We start from the raw sequence: 22,529 nt of genomic DNA on the forward strand, positions 1-22,529 counted from the left end.
ATTGATGAGCCAGGAGCAGTGCGCAAGCATGCTCTTAGAAGCAGGAGGTAGGTCAATTTAAGGGTCAATTACAGGACAACAATGGCACTCTGGCGGGAGGTCTGGGTTGTTTCTGAAATCCTTTGACTGAGGCTTCCTTCTGGTCCTTTTTTAGTCCTGGGTGGACTGTTTTTCTTGTTGTCCGATGTCAGGTGACCAATACCCAGGATACTGGTACGGTTCAGCTGCTAGAGGGTGCAGTGCCACCACATTTGGGACACTGGCATGGTTTGTCCTCTCAGTCGTCGGTATGGAGTTTGGTCTGGCTGTGGTGTCAGGTTCCGAAGTTAGCATCCGGTCAGGGAAGTGGACCTCACTAGCTTGTTGGTTCCTTGTGGTTTTAGAGTGGTAACTCCACTCTGGAGGGACGTCTCTGGCCATTTGCGTAGTCTATAGGTCCTCTAGGGTTCTTGAGACTTTTTCCAGTTGTCCAGCTGCTCCTCAGCGGTGATTATCTGGTCCTGGGTGCAGCAGACAGGGCTTGGCGCCTTTTCTTTGATGCACCAGCTCCACAGTTCTCGTGCCTTGGATCTTCTTGGTGCTGGTCTTTTTCTGTCAGTCGAATCTGATATCTTGGTCTAGGGATGCCCACTAAATACTATATTTAGTGGGCTTTTTAGTGGGGAACCTGGTAGTGACCAATGGGTCATCTGCCTTAGGGTGGCTACACCCTCTAAGTGACCACTTCCTGTGGGCAAGGGTCACTTCCCTACACCTGATTGGCTATTTTACTTCCATCAAAGATGGAGGAAAATGAAATGGAGAGTCCTCCTCACATGCAACACATTAGGGGTGGTGCATGCTAGGTAAGGCTACTCCTCATGTCGTTTCTTTGAGTTTCCTGCCATTGCTCCTGCCAAAAGTGGGGGTTTGCAACGGGGCGGCCTTCTGCTGCTAGCCGCAGGCCCGGAGGTGGATTTTCAAAGGCGGCAAGCCCTTTGAAGCTCACCAACAAGGCAGTGCACATTCGTGAGAGGGGGGTGTTAGCACCTCCACCCAGGAAGGGCTTTGTTCTACATCTCAGAGGGCAGAGGTTCTTACCCAAGGGGTACAAGTTTGTGTCTGGAGGTGGCAGGCTGGATATGACCGGCCAACAACTATGCCAGAGTTGTTAGCTTTTGTAGGGGGCACCTCTATGGTGACCCCTGGGTACATTTTATATTAAATCCAACACTGGTACCAGTTTGGATTTACCATTCTGAGTTGTTTGATAGCAAACAACCCAGGGTTCAGAGTGGCCATCATGCAGCTGTGAAACTCGTATTGACCAGTGTCCAGCACATGTATTAAAATGGCTGCTCTGTTCACTCACTGTGTCCCAGGCTTGGCAAGGAAGTGGGGCCATATTGCTCATGCAGCCTCGTCCTCACATGCTGTATAGTGCACTCATCCTTAGGGCTGGAAGGGCTGCCAAAGGGGTATCTTACCCCTAGTACATGCAGTGTATAGTGGACAGGAAACACAGGCTGTGTGCTATGTCGAGTTTGTATTTTAGTTTTGCATCAGGACACTCAGCCTGCAATGGCAGTGCTGAATGCACCTGAATGTAGGGCTCCAGAGGGTGGCACAAACAGTGGTGCTGCCCTCAGGGGCCTACCCTTAGTACCTCCTGCCCTGGGGATCTATGTACCATTTACTTAGGCTTAAGGGGTCAGTAAAGGTGTCTCCAGTTGTGCCAGTGCATCACAACAGTTTAGGGAAAGAGCTCTGATCCAGGGAGCCTGGTTAGCGGGGGCCCTGTGCACTAACAACATATAAGCTACATCATATACGAGGCAAGAAGTGGTGGGTAACCATGTCAAAATGAGGTATTTTCTCACAATTAGTCATAAACTCCACCTCATTTATGTTAGCTGCCTTGCAGCTGTATGCATTAATTCGTAATATTTACAAGTTACTCACAGTTTATGACCAGTCAGTTCTCCTTGTTGGTATTCTTCAGTGATGAATCAAGCACTTGGATGTATTCTTTTCACAGGCCAGCACATCTTACAGTTTATTTGAAACCACAACTCTCAACAGAAATGCTGATGCCATATAAATACCTTCAGTCCTTGGTTGATCATTATTGGTCTTTTGCTTTACATCACTGCCTTCTTGGTATCCTTTCAAAAGCGATTCATGTACTGGGTCAGTCCTGAAAGTTGTTCCTCTTCAAGACTTTTTTGGTTCACTCTTAAGTCTACTAGGTTATTTTTTAAGCTGCAACATTATACTGTGGCCAAAGGTAAGATTGTGGCCAGTCCATAAAAATGGTGGGTTTAAAAAGTTTGTGACAGTAAACCTAGAATGCACTGAAAGCTATCAGTAGCCCTGTACTTGCTGGCTTCAAGTGTAAAACTACCCCTGTCTTGTGAGAAACATATAAGATAGTACTCAATGTCTTGTTAAAATCAGGTGGCTTCACTATTTGCAATTACTGTGTTTTGTAGTACATGCAATGTATATTTGTTGGATGCAGCTACTGAACATCTTCTTTCCGTTATAATGAAACTGCTGGCTTGCTTGTCAGTGTTTACATACAAGAGCTTTTTAAGCTTCATAACCACACCATTCAGTTTGTTCACTCTCGCCCATCTAACTTAAAACTGCTGTTAAAGGCCATCATGTTTTTGCAAAAAAGCCATAAGTAGGAGTCAGGTTTTAAAAGTTTATAAACCTCATTAATGATTTGTTTTGGTGTCCTAGTCAATGAGCATTTGCTCTCTACAATTTTTGAATTGCATTTTTAATGTAGTGTAAATCATTTGCAAGCCAATTGTTTCGAATCAGCTGCTGCATTTATTTAATAATACAGTCTGACATTGATTCAAACATTGCATCTGAAATTAATTATACCCACAAAATAAATCTTGCTGTTCTCTAAAATATTGTACAATGCTATTTCTTTTCGTTCTGAACAAGTTTCATACCTTATTGAATTTATTGCAATTTTGACCACAATGATGACCCAAGTAATACCTGGCTTTTCAAATGGAGATAATGAGGACAATTCCAAACTCTTGTTTTGACATCAACAAACACATTGTGTCCAATTTACCTATTGCTTATTGATTTTAATTAATTAATTTTATAAAACTGAAATAGGTTTGTGCCATTGGGAAGGTTTCATGGCACCCATGAGTCTTTCAATTCCTCTCCAGTCCTGTGCAGATGTTGGTGTGTAATGTTTTCCTTTGTATGATCGATGTTTCTTTCAAATTTGTAAATGCTAATGATGTTAGTTCTGAAACAACATTTTCTGTTTAATTTATTATTTGAAGATCAGCATCTAGACGTCTAAGTGAACCATTAGTGGCACCTTCAGTCCTTGGTTGATCATTATTGGTCTTTTGCTTTGCATCACTGCCTTCTTGATATCCTTTCAAAAGCGATTCATGTCAGTCCTGAAAGTTGTTCCTCTTCAAGACTTTTTTGGTTCACTCTTAAGTCTACTAAGTTATTTTTGAAGCTGCAACATTATGAGTAAAATTACAGTGGCCAAAGGTAAGATTGTGGCCAGTCCATAAAAATGGTGGGTGTAAAAAGTTTGTGACAGTAAACCTCGAATGCCCCGTACTTGCTGGCTTCAAGTGTAAAACTATCCCTGTCTTGTGTAAAACTATCCCTGTCTTGTGAGAAACATATAAGATAGTGGCACCGCTCGCCAACGTTGTCTGATCCCACGGCCTCAACTTCGTCTCCTATGTAGACGACACTCGGCTCATCCTCTCTCTCATGAAGGACCCCACAACCGCTAAGACCAACCTCCACACCGGACTTCACGCCATCGCCAACTGGATGGAAGCAAGCCGGCTCAAACTGAACTCGGAGAAGACCGAGATCATCATCATCTTCTGCTCCAGCAGATCAGCATGGGAGGACTCCTGGTGGCCTGCTACTCTGGGGTCTGCCCCAACGCCCACCACCCACGCACACAACCTCAGCTTCATACTGGACTCATCGCTCTCTATGACCCAGCAAGTCAATGCCATCTCATCCTCATGTTTTAACACCCTTTGCATGCTTCGCAAGACCTTCAGATGGATCCCCGTTGAAACCAGAAGAACGGTCACCCACGCCTTCTTAAGCAGCAGACTGGACTACGGCAGCGCTCTCTACGCGGAACAGCGGGCAAGCTCCAGAGGAAACTTCAGCACATCCAGAACGTCTCAGCACGACTCATCCTCAACCTCCCCCGCCACGAAAACACCTCAGAGACCTCCACTGGCTCCCCGTCAACAAAAGGATCATCTTCAAACTCCTGATCCACGCTCACAAAGCTCTCCACGACGCCGGACCTGCCTACCTCAACGAGCATCTCAACTTCCACATCCCGACACGCTTGCTCCGCTCCGCCAACCTCGCCCTCGCAACCGTCCCCCGCATCCACCGGACCACAATCGGCAGCAGATCCTTCTCCCACCTTGCCGCCAAAACCTGGAACTCCCTCCCCATCAACCTACGTCTGACCCAGGACCTCCCGACCTTCAGGAGGCGCCTCTAGACCTGGTTCTTCGAGCAGTAGCACCACCCCTTCCCGCAGCACCTGGAGACCCTACCGGGTGAGTAGCGCGCTTAACAAATTACTGATTGATTGATTAGTAGTCTCATTATTAATTTCTTGAATACATATGGCTGCTTTAGTTTCAAGTATGACTTTTGCATAAGTGCCATTGCTGCCAATAATTATTTGATCTCTGTGAAAATTTTAGAAACTTACTCACATTACATTTTTATTGAAATATTCATATTTGTTAAAGTAGTCAGTGAAAGGTCAGATTTGGTATAATTTATCCACACTTTCTGGGATCTGTCTAATTAGCGAGAGGAATGGCAAAGCATTGTGACACACTTTCCTGTTTAAATTCCAAATACTTATTCCCTTAGGTTCACTGGTTATTGTCGAAAATATGACATTCACTAATTATATTTTCCCTCTGATGCCCCTTGATACCTAACACATTTTTAATCTGGAAATTGTGAATGCATTTGACATGATGTTTGAGGTAGGATATTGTCTGTCGTGGTTGTGAAATCACATTTTGTATGTGTTGTATAGTACCATTTAAAACACTGAGGGCCTGATTACGACCTTGGCGGATGTAATACTCTGTCACAAAAGTGACAGATATCCAGTCCGCCGTATTACAAGTTCCATTATATCCAATGGAACTTGTGAAACGGCGGACGTAATATCCGTGACGTTTGTGCCTGAGTATCCCATCCGCCAGGGTCGTAATCATGCTCTGAATCTCTTTGATAACATATCAGAAATAGAATGTCAGTGCTTGCCATGCTTCCATTACTATAATTCCGAATAAAGCAAAGGTTGCATAGTAGATGACTCAAATTTTCATAACTTTGAAGATAGAAATTAGTGTCTGGGGTTTTCTCCTACATCTTACTTTATTCTAAAATTCCATACCGTATACAGACATAACCGTTATTTTGAGCATAGATGACTGTATTTGGCAAGAAGTCTCAGTTATGGAAACGTCAAAGTGAATTAAGCTGCATTTTATGAAGTGTGGGGTGCATCACCACAAAGTAAGTCCAAACTCTATGTTAAGTTAAGAGACTGATTGCAACACGGTGCCCCTGACTGAGACAGGAAAGGTGGGGGATCTCAGGGAATTCATCACCCTCAAAAGAAAGCAAAACTGTATGTATCGTTTTTCTCTTGCAGATGCTATACTTAATAGGCTCATTGGTTATCATGCCTTTCTCCATTTATAAAGATTCGATTTTAAGGGGGGAAAAAGTGTGGCCCTGACTTCAGTAAGTTTAAGATTCCAGATGTGGTGTATACAAGCAGAGGCTGCCCCAACAAGAGAACATTTTGGTGGCTTTGAAAAGAAGTTTACAGATTATGTACTGATGATGTCAGTATCCCTATGCAGTGGTAACTAGCCTAAGGGGTTTAACAGAGGTAATATTCAGCCTCACAAGATAAACATAAAGCTGTCATAGATTGTATGAGCTTTGATACTGTAAATCATGGCCTTGTGTGACATGGGTTACGAAATGTGATCTCTGCCCCCTGACCGAGATTTTAAAAGCACTTTCCATGATGTTGGTAAAGGATTCACAAGTAAGGATGTGAAGTAGATGAGGTGTGTGGTCTTTTTACGAAGCTGAGAAGATGATTGTGGACCCAGAGGTCACATTGCAAGTGTGTACCTGCTTTTAGACTTTTGTCCAATACGTCTTCTATGGTGAAATCTACATGTGTGTCTGGGTTCACATTTTGAATATTGTAGGTTCGCTCTCATCGTTATAAAATTAATCAACTTATGTTTAAATGCCATTGTTCCTTTTCTGTTGTTCATAGCGCAAATCAACAGTGCTGGAAGAAATTGGTATGCTATGATCATGTTTAAAATATATTGAAAATTTGTTACGCTTAATACACTTTGCTCTTTCAGTGTTGGAAGAGGTTGAAACATGATGGCAGACAGAGATGAGTTCATCATTCCAGCCCCAAAGAAAACAGTTCGTTTTGGTGGTACAGTGGCAAATGTATTGCTGAAATATAAGCAGGTGAGCCACGCTGCGTTTGATTTTCTGATGGCTAGTGTATGTAAAGACGGATATTGGTTTTAATTTGTTTTTGTGAATGACATGAGGTGTCTTGATTAGGTGGTAGTATATGTATTTATTTTCCATCTTGTTTTGTAATATACCCTGGGTCTTCATAAACTAATTAAATTGCTGATTGAAATAAGGTGAAATGTTTGGGTAATATGGTAAATAATTATATACCTAACCAGAGAACAGGATAAGGAATTTCTTTAGGAGCACTGAAGCACTTGTTGCTCAAATGAAACATCTAGATTTCTAGAAAACCAGGATGACTTATCCTTCTTGAGCTATGTGATCATTGACGCTCAGGTCCATGATTAGTAAGTTGGACGCTAAAAATATGTAGTATGGTGAAGAGTAAATGGATTATTCAGATTTTGTACCTGAAATACGTGTTTTATTAAACATCTTTGGCCCATTTTATGAATTTACTAAAAATGTAAAGTATCCACAAACTTAAGTTTGACCCTGAATAGGTTAGCCCGTATCGGTGAGTGGGTAAACTATATGGATGGGTTGGGTATAAATTCTTACAGTACTGTTTGAGAAATCACACAGAGGTATGATGTTTTAGTAGCTTGGTTTGAGAACCAACATTTGCATCTAAGCTGGCATTCTGATTAAAAACAATTGAACATTGTAGCACTGGAAGACATTTTTTGCTTCCCTCTCCAATAAAAAGTGTTTTTATAGAGTTAAATAGGAAAACACTATGCCAGTGGTAAGAAACCCTCAGTTGTCTGTCATGGGACCAATGAACCAGTATGCACATTATGGGCACTCTTAGATTTATGGTGCCAAATCATGCTGGTCCGAACCCAAAGTTTCACATTGGATTGTCGTTGTGGTTTTATTTTCCTACATTTTCTATACCACGCTATCACAAGGCCTTCCTGCCACGTTTTAGCAGCTGGTTTGGCAACTTTAGTATTCCTGTCACTAGAAGGCTTTGCATACAAGGTGGGCATTTATCTGTTTTTGAATGTTTTTAAAGATGTTCTGTTATTCTCTGCACCCATAAATATTTCATCGTTTTTTCTACTTAGCACGTTTCTCTTGCTTTAAAAAATAAATAAATTTGCATGAGCAACCAAGATATTATCTTCCTAGAAACAGTGATCTCCCAGCAGGCGTGCCCTGCAGCATCCTGCCTGTTGCAGCATCAGTGCACCTTTTCAAAATATGGAAATATGTCTCACTTTTTAAATGCTTGTCCTATGATAGGTATGACCTCGTTGTCTGTTATCCGTCAGTATTTTTCACCTTTTATCCAACTCTCCATATCACTGCCTGTTTTGCCCATGCCACGTAGATATAAAAATCTGTGGTATCCTTGCCACCAGCTCCTTCATAAGTGTGCTGCTATTCTGGACCATTAGTGAGAATTGTTGGTGTGTTGGACAGTCTGTCCTAGGTTTCACAGTTCGGATCTCCTTGAAGGTCTTTGTCCTTTACTTGGAAGGTTTTGCTACCCTCATCCAGGGCTCCTAAATTTGCTGTGCATGCCAACACATTGTTCCCTGATAGCACCAGTTCTGATCTCCTTCACCTGTTGTCTGGTTTGGTTTCTGTGTGTTCATTTGCAGACTTTATATGCCTAGCTGTTTTGCACTGCCCTTAACTCCTGCACCTAGTTTGGTTCCCTCAACAGGCCTTGTCTGGATAATGTGTTTTGGTTGCTGACTGCTCACAGGCACTCTATTAAACCAGTTTTCCAGATCTTACAGAACTCAAACTACTAGACAATCCTTGTAACAAGTATGCTTGTTTTTAGAATTACTAGAATTGAATACTCCTGCAAGCTGAGTTGCCAAATTCTTCATCTCTAGGTTTTTACTATTGTGGATGCTTGGTCTGAACAGTTTTGGCTTACTCTTGGTGGTTAGTGTGGTGTAGAAAGTCTTGCACAGTGCAGATGTAAACTATACACATAAATGGATTGTTCAGTCCATTAAAAAACTTTTAAAATAGGTGCTATACTTTATAAAGTTCGATAGCACAGTAAGAACCATAGCAAATAATGTGTTAAACAGTTCTACCTTTAATCAAGAGACACTAGCATTCATTTACATTTGTCACTTTGTTATGCAGCATGTGTAAAGAGATGACCAACTGCATGTTCGCAATTAGGTATAGACTAGGTGCAGCATAGCTGGTTCACCTTGCCTTAAAGGGTTTGCTGTATGGATGGATATCCTCGAGGTGGTAGTAAGAAAAATTATCTTTGGAGTTGATCCTGTAGCAGGCAGTTTTTTTTGTCCGAAAAATTAAAGAAGGGTTACTAGGCTGAAGTATGAGGTAGACATTTGTTAGCAGGGAAGTGCGCTAGCAGTGAAAACCACAATGTAGTGTTGGGTCTATACTTCTGGCTGGCGGACCGTCATTTGGCTATGTGGTTGAACAGCAACAGAGGTCAAAGTCTTTAAGTGTTGCACTGCCATAGTCATGGAGGCAGACAAGCATTTCAGACAGGCACATAAAAAGGTAGAGTTCTTACCCCAGTGGCTTCTCAAAATCTCCCTTCCTTTTAGAGTGGACACCAGCTTGTGATGTGGTTTTTATTCTCTCACTGGACATTGGAGCAATACAACCTTGATTTTCAGCCTAGGAAGTTGCAGCGATTTTTTTTTTTTTTTTTTTTTTTTTTTTTTTTTCGGCTGCTCTTTTTTCTATGGCATCACATTCTTACGGTAACAATCACACAAGCTTTTCTTCCCCAAGTCTGGCAGATAATAAGGCCGTCTTTGTGGACAGTCTGCAGTATACATCTTTGTCCTTTAGACTGGGTCAACAGCAGGTCTTTTCCCCAGTACTGTAGTATGACACTACTCCGACAGTTTAGGCAGCCAAACTTCCCACCTCTGGGTTGTCCCTTTCCTCTGCGGCATCAAAGTTGAACTTTGGTACCTGGTTTGTTTTCTGAAATAATGGCAATTAGTGTTCTGCTGTGATGCTCCTTTACTTCAAAGCTACACTTGGAATTTGGAAGGAGCCAAGTTGAGGGGACCCTTCGCTTTCTCAGGTGTTTCCCTCAGTTTTGATCTGTGAAAACCGCATCTCATAATACGCACAGTCATCCTGTTTCCTTGCTGATAACGCAAGCATCCAGTTTTGCCTCTTGGGTTTGTGTATGTCCTAACAATCTTGCAACCTGTCCCTCTCTATTTTTGGGTGCCACAACCATGTCCGTGGTGGACATACGATACCAGCAATGGACAGGCAGAAACTCTCCTTTCTCAAGTTTTTTGATGGCGGACAGGCACATGGTAATGAGCATTTGTTCAGGAGTTTTTATTTGTATTTTTAGCCTCCGCCTGACCTGCTGGAAATGGCTTTCTGATGCAAAGGTAAATACAATAAACTTCCTGCACTATGACGAATTTGGTACATGACACTCAACCCCCACACTGGTAAATCTTATTTCATGCTTTATTCTCAGGGACTTTGCCCTCTCCAATCCAGAGTTTTTTTAACATTATCGTTCTTCTGCATTCCTCCTGCAAGGCTGTGGTGCTGGAGCTACGTGCTTCTATGACTTTAGAGAAGGGGGATTACAACTGCCAAGTCTGAGGAGAGTAGCTGGTAGACTGACAATGAAAATAACTGTAAGGACCATGGAGCAACATGCACCTGGCAGGCCAGCTGGTCATGACCAACCAAGCTCCTGAAGAATTAACGGCTTCATGATATCTTCCACAGATGAAGAAGTGGTAACTTTATACTTTTCCCCAAGCAGGCTCATGCCAGTAAAACCTTGCGGTCCTGTTTTGCCCCGTTCTCTCACATTACAGACTGAGAAGAATCTGGGGAATTTTCCCATTCGTCCCACTTGGTATTAATGTGTTGGGTTGGATAGGTATGGTTGTCCTGAACCTTTGATGTTTCTTTGCTATCCCTTTCATTGCAGCAATATCCTTCCTTAATGATGCACTTGGATAGTAAATCTTCCTTCCCTATGCCAATGGATCAAGTCCAGTAGGTAATTGCCACCAGCCTAACTGAAAGTTGTGGCTGCAAACAACTATTAAATGCCACAGGACCTCAGTTTTTTTCCCCTGTGCCCCAGAATGTGCTTTCCTCCATGCTAAATCAGCCATCAAAAATAATTAAAACCCATTATCTCATCCTACACCATTTCTACCATTTCATGGCCATAACTGTGATTTAAATACTCCAGAGCAAAGGTTATTGTCTCAAAATACTTATATTTTAACTTGTGCCCCCTTGAATGTGCCACTACATTCTTGGGGCTCCATGTCCCACAGCCACCTGCTGCCTGCATCGCCTGACTGAGGAAGAGGGCTATTAACAACAGTCTCACACTTTCAAGTGCATCAAGGACTTCTGATGTGCGGGATGCACAACTACAGTATTGAGAAGTCCTACAACCGCTGGTGCCTGCATTTGCTGACTGAGGGGGAGGGGCTGTGGACCAGAGCCTTGTGTTATAAAGAGAATCAAGGCCTCCCAGTGTGCAGGACATGTGCACAGGCAAATACCAAGCACGTTTGTGCCTATCAGAGCCTCGAGGAAGCTGGGCTGGGCCACCGTTCTTGGCCCTGAAATTACCTTGCCCGCCTGGCAGCACCTATACCGATGAGGGAAAGGCTGTTTCATCCTGGAGTGCAACTATGGGAAAAGAAAGGCTATGGCATCTAAAACTAATAAAGGGGAACTGACTTAGAAAACTACTTCCATTACGAACTACCTAAGGGCTGTTATGGGTATAATAACTTCAGAACTTGAGAATGTTGAAGGAAGGATTGCTGCATTCCGCCAACAATCCTGTCCATCACCAATCCACCCAGAACCAACATTTTTCAATTGGAAATCACGGGAATGGCTTATGAACTGAGGCCAACAACCCCACAGTAGGTGAAATAATCGGACAGACATCATCCCATGTAAATAATATACATTCCCCACTTTGTGCAAGTCCGAACAATGAAAATGAAGTTAGGGAAAGTATTACAAGTCCACCAACTCCACCTCCACACAACAAGATGATGAAGGAGAGGCTATCGGATTAATTACAATTCCCCCACCGCTACAACATCAACTTGTTCAGACCTCAAATGGTGAAATATCAGTGAACTTACAACCATACATGATGGAAATATCTGGTAATGAGATTCCTGGATGAAGAGGTTTAAAGGATATGTAAAAGCAAGTCCTGGAATTATTTAGTCACTTTTTGCCAAAAAATGAAGACAAGCTTATAGCCATCTTAGTACAGTCACCGGCTAGGTCAAATCAGTTTAAGTCTAACAATACAGAGGTTTCTGGTCGAACCCCTCATTCTGAGAGTGCACCCTCTGTATTTCAAAGGGATCACTCAAGTGGAAATATTGAGAAGGGTTCAGCTTAAGGAGATGTAGGGAACAACATACTTCAACACAATTGGATGGTCATCTAGTAGCTTCATGTGGATTTTCTTTTTTTAAATATGTTTATTGACTTTTTAAACAGGTCTGATATTCATCTTAATACGTGACATTTGTATGCACATACATTAGAAAACATCTACAGCTGTTTACTGGATCAATACATATCACATTACTTCAGGTAAATGCGCAGGTACCCCATCGGGCAGTCTGCAGCCACCATAACCAGCACTTGTGTCTGGGTCCCCCAAAAGGGGCCCAAGCTCTTGATTGTTTCTAACCTCTGGCATGGGGTCGTTATCTAGTCTGGAGTCATCCATGCCATTTCTTATTGTCTCAGATCCCTCTCCATGATTGTAAACTACTTCACTACAAACTAAGTAACTGTGTCCTGAGAACCTGTGACATCGGGTAGCCGTTCATTCACACAGTGACAATAACTCTGTCAATTAGTGCTAGGCTAGTTGTCTCAGGGGTCGGGGCTGGGGGTGGGAGATGGGGGTGGTACGAGGGGGGACACCAGAGGGCAACACCCAGTCCTGGGTGCATATCCCATTTGGTACTTAAGGGCTTCTTTCAACAACCGCACTCGGGACATCCCCTGATCCACATCCAATGTTCCCTGCTCTGCTGTGTCACTGATTTTGGTGCATTTCCCAGGAACCTCCCCTTTGTTAGGCTGTGGTGGTCTCAGCTTCAGTATCAGCCTCTGAGGAAGCATTGTCCGCTAAATCGAGGGATTCCCATTCATCTGCTACTTCAGACAAGAGGTGGGCCATGGGGCGACGTCTAAGCCCCCTTGATTCTTCCCTCATTAATGCCCGCTCCTCTGCGTGGGCCCAGCCTGTTACCTCCTGTATCCACGTGAGTAGACTGGGTCCCTCAGGAGCTTTCCAAGACATCACTATTCTGCGACATGCTAGTGCTAGTGCCAGATCTACAAACCTGTTCCCCACCTGTTTAGAGGGTGTTCTAACCAACAGGCCCAGTAAGCAGACCTCCATGGCAACGGGCAGTGACCTATCCAGTGTTGCGTTGAGGTGTGTAATGACCACATTCCAATAGACTACTAGACGGGGCATCCCCAAGTCATGTGGCCAAAATCAGCCTCTGAGGCTTGGCATCTAGGACAGGTCTGGGGCTCGCCCCTGTATATGGTCTGAAGTCTCTGAGGGGTGAGATATGTTCTATGTGTGAAATTGAACTGGATACTTTTAAGGCGTGTATTCCGTTTCTATTCAGCATCTGTCAGTTCCCTGCCCAAGTGTGCATCCCAAAGCGCCCTCTGGGAATGTAGGAGCCCACCTACCATCCCATTCAGTGCCCTGTACAGCCATGTCACCAAATGTGAGACCCCACTCATCGTAAGCATTCTCTGGAGTACAGCATGGTTGGGGTTTCCTCCGAGCTCTCCCTCCACATCCAGGTCCCGCAGAAAATGAACCAGAGCTTATATCTCAAAAACTGACCCTGAGGTAGTTCCGGCTGCTCAGGAGTTCTCAAAGAATGCCAGTCTGTCCTGCGTATAACAGTCGCCTGCTGTGGCTAGCCCCACCGTGGTCCAGGTGCGCATTTGCCCCTGCTTAAGACAGTGGGGAGGGTCTCCGAGCGGGAGCCCCACCAAGGGGATCACAGGGGTGAAGGGGATCAAGGCTCTTATTTGCTTAAGTGCCCTGTGCCGTTCCGCAAGGACCGCACCCAAGAGGACTCCGACCCAGTTAAGCAGTCTGGCCACCAACATATTGGTGCTCCATTCGTCGCAGTCCCAGTCCAGTTCTGCCAAGCTTTTGTTGTTAAGCCATCGCGCCAGCCAGTGCAACTGAGATGCTGTATAATAAAGTTCAAAATCTGGAACTCTCAGTCCTACCGCTGCCGATTGGAGGCAAAGAGTAGCAAGAGCGACCCCCCCTTGAAGCCCTACATTCCATATCAGTTCCCTAAGAAGTGTGGCTAAAGAACTGAACCATGTCTTTGGGATCATTACGGGCATGTTGACAAAAAAATACAATAGTCTCGAGACTATGATCATCTTAGACAACAGGCTTGTGCCATGAAGGGCAGCTTAAGGGAGCACCAGGAGCTGACGCAGGTCTGGAGAGACCGATAGGCCTTACCCAGATTGCCCTCCCGTATATCAACTTCATCATGGTAAATATGAATACCTACATATTTAAATGTGTGGGGTGCCCACGTAACATCTGCATGGTGATGATTATAGGCTAATCCCTGTGAATTTCATAGGTCCTCTTGTCTCTTGATCAGAGGCAAGTTTCCGGTGTTGGAATGCAAAGTTGTTTTATTGTATCCACAACAAATCGTTTTGAGCTTCTGGATAGTTCCAACAATAATAATGACAGACTGTTATCTTTGCCAAAATTTAGCCAATCCTTTACTCCTGTGGCCCTGTAACACACAAAATGATGGAAATCCCTTATTCTATTATATCCTTATTGGATGCTGCTGCCCCCTCCTGTTCCCCTGTTTAGGCAAGGGTTTGTCCCTTTTCTATTGGAACATTGCAGGCGCTTACTCAAAGATCTCAAAACCTGACTAGTTATCCTTTGTCAGTGATTACGATGTTATACTTTATCGAAGGAGGTTATCAAAGGCTTTTATGCTTTTTTTCAGCATGCCATACCCTCAGCAGCTGACAGAGCAAAGGGAGGTATGGTCATCTTTGTCTCGGGTAAATCCACTGTGATTCGAACTAAAAAGGTTTGGTCCATGCCGCATTTTTTGGGTTACTTCCGCTGTCTACCAGACTAATTTGGTATTTTATTAAAATTTGTAATCCTATTTCAGGCCAAGTAATTAATGAATTGGATGTTTCTTATAGAAAAAGATTATGTAAGAAAAAAATCCTGCTTCACCTTTTTTTAATGTGGGTACGGGATTTCAGTATATCAGTTTGTGAGATTAGTGGCCAAACGCACTTGTTGTTTTAAAGCTCAGAAAAATAATGAAGTAACAGACTTATCATGACATGATTTATCTTTATTAAAATGTCACCTATGGAGAAATTCAAATTCCCGCATTTTGTAGGAATTCAAAATGGAGCACAATTGATTTTATCCTGACTTCAAGGGACCCTTGCGCTCTTGTTAATGGGTTTGATATTCTCAGCAACTGTTCCAGTGATCATAATCCTCTTGTTGCTTCCTGGAACATAAATATGAAGCAAAGTCTGTCCCTCAAGGAAACCGATTGTGGTTAATTACACCAAGAATAAGGGCTTGAGAATAAAATGGAATAAGATTGACCCAGATGCTTTTATTAAACATAGCATTGCCAAGTCAATAGGTCAGGCCTATGCAAGAGATATTGGCTTTGTCAATGTGTTTTAGCCATGTTGTACAGCAGAGTGAAAGCTGTGCAGCATGGCTGAAGGAAAACAATGCTATAATAATGTGGACAGTGCTGGCTGCGTCATTGCACTTTTTTATTTACCTTCAGCCATGCTGCACTGCAGCTGGGGTACAAAATGGGTAATCAATACCTTAATACAAACAGTCAATAGCTGTTGCATAGGTTAGACCTATTGTCTTTGCAAATGCCACTATATGGTTAGCCCATCAGATTTCAGGAATGACCATCTCGTGAGCTCGCCGTGCATGTTGAGTCCCTGAATAATATATAATACCCAAATAGGGAAATAATCTTTGCAAAACACTCTTATATTCACATGTTAAGACACCTGTCAGGAAATCCTCCAACAAAAGCAAAAAAACGACTAGCATTGGCAAGTATGGGTTTTGTGTCTTTTATTTTATTAGCTTGTCTAGTTTACTATTATTGTAATATTTCTCAGATTCATTTTTTAGTTAATGTGGCCGTCTTGTTTGTGTGCCTCTTGTACAACATTCTTCTTTGACCTGAGAGCGACATGGCCCAGGGGAAGTTTAGTTATAGCTACAGACCAAAAGGAAATATCCTGTGATTCATGGCAAATCACTTATTCTCCCCGTGCCTGAAAACAAAAAAAATGAATGTATCCTTTTGTGATGTAACAGGTGCTCATAAGCTCATGTAAAGTGTTCCAATACCTTTGGGTTGAGTTTGCGCTATAAAAAAAAAAACTCCAAAACAAATAAATAATACAAAAACAAGAAGAACAAAAAGGAACTACTGTCAAAAACAAACGTGCAATAATTCGACAATGAGTGTGCTAGAAGTGTTTTTCTGGTAATATTTACTTAATTTTCAGGTGTCCCACTTTGTGCACCTCCCAGCAGGAAACTAGGCATGAGGTGTTAACCACAGCACCGAGACTTTGGGACACAGAGCTAGGGCCTGTACAGACTAGCGAAATAACAGCAACAGCAAAGTGGAGGTATTAAACACATGATAAACACAATATAGCAGCCCCCATGCTCCTTATACTGTGAGGAACTTCTTTATTTAGAAAGCAGCGGCAGTGCTTCCTTTAAGCTATGCCGCTGAGGCTGGGCCAAAGGAGGCATGCATCTGTTAATTTTAACAATACACCCCCCCCCCCCCCCCCCCCCCCGAATCTCTGGCCCTTCGGACCAACATTTAAAAAAAAAAAAAATGAGAAAAAAAAGTCAGCGCTTTAGTCTCCAACCTGACTTGAAAAACACAGATTATGCGCCTATCTGCGAGAATTACCCTAACATGTCGACAGATGTAGCTGGACAGGAGCTGAAGGAAGTTGGGTTCTGGTTGCAGTACATCTCCCCCAACCCCCATTTGTTTGCATGGTTTTTGATGCAACTTTGACTGGAGTGCACTGGGTTCCTGCTAAACATGTCCCCTGTTCCAGTGTTTATTCCCTTAACACAAGACCCCTGGTCACTTGATCCCCAAATGCCCAGGCCCTTTAGCACCTCTGTAAGTACATAGTAAATGGTACCTCTGGTATCTAGGGCCTATGTACTAGAGAGGGCCCCTAAGAGCTGCAGCATAATTGTGCCACTCTAAGGGGCCCAGCACCAACCTCATGCAGACTCTCATTGCAGGCTGCGTGACAGGGTGCTCCTCAAAGTGAAAACACAACATGGCACACAGCCTGTGTGCCATGTTCCCTAATCACTGCATGTAATATTTGTAAGTCACCCTACAGCAGGCCTTACAGCCCTAAGGCAGAGTGCATTATTTTACATTTGTGGACATATCTTCAAGAGCAGATCTGCTTCTGCTATGTCTTTGTCGGTTCTCAGACATAGTAAGTATACAGGAAAGCATTTTAAATACATGTGCTGGACACTGGTCAATATGAGTTCCACACTTACATGATTGCTTCACTGAAACTAGGGAGGTTTGGTATCAAACATCTCATACTAATAAACCCTCACTGAAGCCAGTGATAAATGTATTAATACATGCATCCAGAAGGCTTCTTAGAGGTGCCCCCTGAAAAACCACCAATTGCTGGTGGATAACTGACTAGTTCTAGCCAGCCTGCCACCAACAGATGAGATTCTGACCCCCAAGGATGAGAGCCTTTGATCTCTAGAGGTCAGGATCAAAGCCTCCCAACAGTAAGATGTGCAGATGTGCATTCCAAGGCAGGAGGCTTCAAAGAAGCCCACCGCTTTTGGTATCCAGATTTTGCCTTCCTCAGAGGGAGATGCCAATCATACCCCCTTCCCCCCACCTCCCGCCCCAAGACCCATTTGGCACCTGGACAGGCAGAAGAATTAGCTGGGCAGGAGACTTGTTACATTTCCAGGCTGGACACACCTCTGGAGTGATCAGCCTGAAGGAAACACAGCCTTAGGAATTCCACCATCTTGTGTATGGTGGAATTAGGAATTCTGGGACAGGGTGATGCCTACTCCCCAAAGGAAGTGCTCATCTATGTGGTGTAGTGATCTCAAAGGCAAGTACCCCCTTGGCTACTACCCTTCACTCACCTTAACATCCCCTAAAGTGAGTATTTTAATGACCCACTGATACTAGGAAAGCAGATATTTGCTGAACACAAAAGAAGTGGACAAGACGTCTGCTGAACCAAGGAGACTGATGGACTTGGCGCCAACCCTGCCTTCCTGCTTGCTGCACCCAACCCTTGAGGAGCAGCTGACCAGTCCTGTCTCTGCTGCACCAACAAACCGGCAGAGCTGCCAGTGCTTTAAATTACTCAGAAGAGCTCCCTTGGAGCAGAGGAGCAGCTTCCTTGCATTTGCAGGCAACCCAAGAAAGTACTGGGAGGACCAAGACCGCCCAAAGACTGAGGCCCGACATTACCACTGCACACGAGCCACCTAGCCCGAGCTGAAGTGGCCTAACGTGTCAGCGTTGTTCCCAGGCCTTCCAGAGACTAAGCCTCCTTGATTTCGCCAACTGTGGACTTCCCAGTGGCGTCTGTAGCTTCTTCCTGAAGACCCCCTTCACCACGACCACCTCTGGTGACCCGACGTTCCATGGCACCTCTGGACCTGAATGCCCCGGACTGAGGAGAAGAGGACCACTGGTGTCACTACGTCCCCCAGGCTCGTGAGACCTGAGCCCACTTTTTGGTTTGGTCGGCCTGGACCCCCAGTCCATGCCTGCAGCCAATTTCTGTGGGCACCTTCTACAGCGACCGCCACTCGGTGGTTCACCTGGACTGGGCTCTTAGTCCACCTCTGCAGCATCTTTGTGACTGGACCGATCCCCATAGCCTTACACGGGGCACCTGATGCTTAACTACACCACTGCCCTCCCCAAGTGCTGCCTGAGGTGACTTGTTGGTGTGGCTTAGGACCTTGCCCTGTACTCACCTTAAGTCCAGAAGTTTGGTCCTTTAAGTTGCTGTGAAGGACCTGTTTGCCGTGTATGTTTTCTTTCCCATAGAGTAACATTACAGCTACAGAAAAATGTAGTGTTTTAACTTTTGAAAACTCTAAAATAAATTCCTAACTCAAAAAGTACTCACCTGATTCCTGTGGTCTGTTTATCTAAATTTATGTAAAAGTTATTTTGATAAATTAGTGCTGCATTTCTTGATTTAGTGTGTGTGCCTTGCATGCTTAGCACTCCCCTCTGATATGCCTCACTGCTCCCCACACTACCACAAAAGAGAGCATTTGGGATGTCATTTCTACCTTTGTGATACCTTTGGGTTTGCCTGGACTGTTTGCACAGAGTCCACTATATAAAGAGCCAGCTTCCTACAGGGGCACACAGCCAAAGATGGATGGCTGTGCAAAACTGATGGCTGGCAGGAGTCTGTGGGACACCTGGAAGTGGGCAGCAGTGCAATTGGGGTATCTATGCGGATCCTGCCCATCTGCTACATGCTTTATTACCCTAATGTGCATCTCCAAGTGAACCTTTGCACCGGGTACTCCGACAAGAAGATGGAGATGATGCAACTTTCAATGCTATTGCACGGGGTGTAGGAGCCGGTCATCTTGGGCATTAAGAAAGCCATTACATGCCCTAGAAGGAGTAGGAAGTGTGATTAACTTTTCCACGGGCCTGTCTCACTGTTGAATATCCGGTGCAGTAAAATTGCATAGAACTAGACAGTTTATTCGAAAGGTGTGTATTCTGCTCAGTGTACATGTAACACTCTCTGGTACGTGCAGAATTTGTATACATGACACTGCAGTACACCAGTTGTCTTTGGCTAGCATATATATGCGTGGTTATAATTTTACAAAACACTCTATGATACCTTTCCCGGTATCACAGCTCCCAAACTGTAAACCTTGCACACGGTTTGCATGCACACTTCTTGCACTAGTAAATGTGATATGAACACACTCGAGGGTACATAGAATTTTTCTCATGCCTTCACAGTGCATCCTGCACCACTAGCTATGATGTGACCCATTCTGTGGCACACAAATTTTGTTCACAAACCACCGGGCATCCTGCACCAGTAAATATGATATGAGCACACAAAGTGCAGCTGGAGTGTGTCACAGACCTGTTAGGAGAGCCCATAAGAGAGTACTGTTCCTGTGCATATCCACAGGTGTGCCTTCCCCCACAAATATGGCACAGCATGCATAAAGGCGCACTATTGATTAAAATAATAGAATCATTTTCTTGATTGAAGCTTGTGGCTACCCAAGGGTATGACAGGTGCTGCATTGGGGCAAAAACAATTAAAAACAACATCAAAGTGGGAGAGGTTTGGGGGAACCGATCACGTGCCCTCGGAAAACAGCGTCTGAAATTTGATCTCAGTCTTTGAATGCCCAGCAAATGTGACAAGATAAAAACAAGATTTACAGGCCTGTTTACAGGAACAAAACTGAGCTTGACTGTAATTTTTTTTTAAATTGCTTTTTAACAAAGAAAAAGTAGTTCCTAAAACAGATGCTAAAATGGTGACCAGCGGATTGATAAAGTGCTTGATCCCTGCTCTCGGGGAGGACTAAACACAGGAAGAGACGTGACAAATGCATGCTATGGACCAATGGGAGGACAGGACTAGGAGCGTGATGATGGAGCCAGCCAATGGGAAGCCTATGGACGGGCTGAAATCTACAAAGCATATACATGTCTTGAAGAGACTGCACAAGTGCTGTCCTGTCGTGCCCTAAAAATGAATTGTTGAGAATGTGGAAGCTTTTTCATCATGTCTGTCCTTAAAGAATGACCCATCCCATATACAAGAAGATTTTAATAGGTTATGCTATGCAACCTGAAACATGTTTACCTACAAGGGAGTTTCTGCCGTGACCACACAACTCAAATGATTTAAAGCTGTATGCTCTGTGGTTCCCAGAATGTTAAAATCCACCCTTCGTTCTTGCCTAAGATCCCACAAGAAAATAAAGCATGCATGCCGTTTGTACAAACAAATGTTGTAAGTCTGTCAGGAGGAGATAAGGTGTAATGCATGGGACAATTTATTAGAGGCAGAGAGGGTAAGGAATCCTACATAATTTGGGGATGTTGTAAATCACCTTATCTCAGGTTATACTTTTCCCAGAAAAGATTCTGAAATCCTGTACGAAGGGTGGGTGAATCCCTATTCCAAAATGTTTCAAGCTTAAGAGGAAGAGAATCATATCCCTGAGTTGGAGGGAGAAGGGCCATTACTCTCAACAGAGTTACAAGACTTTAGCAAGTCAGTAGGGGTTGAGGAGGTATCCTTGGCAATCCGTAGGAGTACTTCAGGAAAATCCCCAGGCACTGAAGGTGTCACTGTAGACCTCTTCAAGGCAAACATTCTTTTATTCGCCCTGTTTATTTATCTAATGTATTGAGAGCCGCAGTTATGGTTACACTTCCGGGACACTCAAGTTAGCAACGATAGTCCCATTTTCAAGAAGGGGGACACAAGCTCCCCTGCTTGCTGTCGACGCATGTCGGGCACAGTGGATGAATGTTTTAATCTTGATCTTTTAGTCAGGAAATATGTGTTGGCAAAAGGACAGGTACTTCATGTGGCATTTTTGGATCTTTCACATGTGTTTGATCTGGTAAACCAATCTAAATTATGGGATAAGATGGAGCAGCTGGGGATGGAAAAAGAACTGTTAACCTTGATAAGACAAATGCACTGGGAAATGTCTGTAAGAGTGTGCGTTATGGGCTCCAAGGTGAATCTTCCCCCCTATTTGGAACTAACTGAGGGATGCATCATGGGTGAATATTGTCGTTCCCCCCCCCCCCCCCCCCCCCCAACCCTTTCTTTTCGAGAACAGCTAATGGCTTCCTACTTTTGTTGGATTAATTTTTAACCTAAATGGAGAGTTTGGATGTAAATGTCAATTTTACTAAGTAGTTTGTCATGACGTTTGGGCCTTCAAAGACAAAAATTAAGTCAAATCAGTTGGAGGAGTGGCCATCTAAAAAGAACTAAGGCCCTCATTACAACCCTGGCGGTCTGTGGTAAAGTGGCGGTAATACCGCCGACAGGAAAAAAAACTGAATCACGACCATGGCGGAAACCGCCAACATAGACAGCCACTTTAACACTCCGACTGCCACAGCGGTACAAACAAACAGCTCACCACCAACAGACAGGCGGAAGACAATGTACCACCCACCCTATAACAACCCAGCAATCTGCGACCTTTTCCGGGGCGTAAATAACGTGAACAAAAAACACAGCGGAAACAGGACTTGGAAGGGAAAACACTCACCTCTCCACACCCCACGAGGAACCAGGACGCCATGGAGCCAGAACTCCAGATACTCCCTGTGATGGTATTCCTGCTCCTCTATCAGGAGCACCAAAGACGGCGGCGACGACCACGGTGAGTACTGCACCTACAACACAGGGGCGGGAGGAGGAAAAAGAGAGTGACACACACACACGCAACACGCACCACCCACACCCACAACACCATACTCACGAGTACATGCAGCAACATTACATATACCCCCCCCCACCCCCCCACCTTCAATAACGCATGGACAAAAGGAATTGATGTGAACAAATGTAATCAATAAAAATCAGATAGTGAAATTTCAAAATTAAGTAAATACAAATCTGTACACCAACTACACAAGTCCGGATATTACTCAAACATAGTCTGTGGATCAGAGTCCCAAAAGCCATGGGCAAGGCCCACACATGACACCAGACTTCAAACCTAGAGAACACTGCAGGGGCATCAGATCGAAATGAAACAG

The 22,529-nt window shown here is 44.0% G+C and overlaps 1 protein-coding gene across 3 annotated transcripts in view; it reads left to right on the forward strand.

Moving 5' to 3' along the window:
* RRN3 (RRN3 homolog, RNA polymerase I transcription factor) overlaps window positions 1-22,529 on the forward strand; it is a 418,208-nt gene that overhangs the window by 15,975 nt on the left and 379,704 nt on the right. For all 3 annotated transcript variants that reach the window (XM_069210184.1, XM_069210185.1, XM_069210186.1), the window contains exon 2: window positions 6,447-6,561. In XM_069210184.1, coding sequence (XP_069066285.1) covers window positions 6,466-6,561 — 96 coding nt within the window. In that variant the 5' untranslated portion in view covers window positions 6,447-6,465. The remainder of the gene's footprint in view (window positions 1-6,446; window positions 6,562-22,529) is intronic.

Source organism: Pleurodeles waltl, chromosome 10, assembly GCF_031143425.1.
Source record: "Pleurodeles waltl isolate 20211129_DDA chromosome 10, aPleWal1.hap1.20221129, whole genome shotgun sequence".
NCBI lineage: Eukaryota > Metazoa > Chordata > Amphibia > Caudata > Salamandridae > Pleurodeles > Pleurodeles waltl.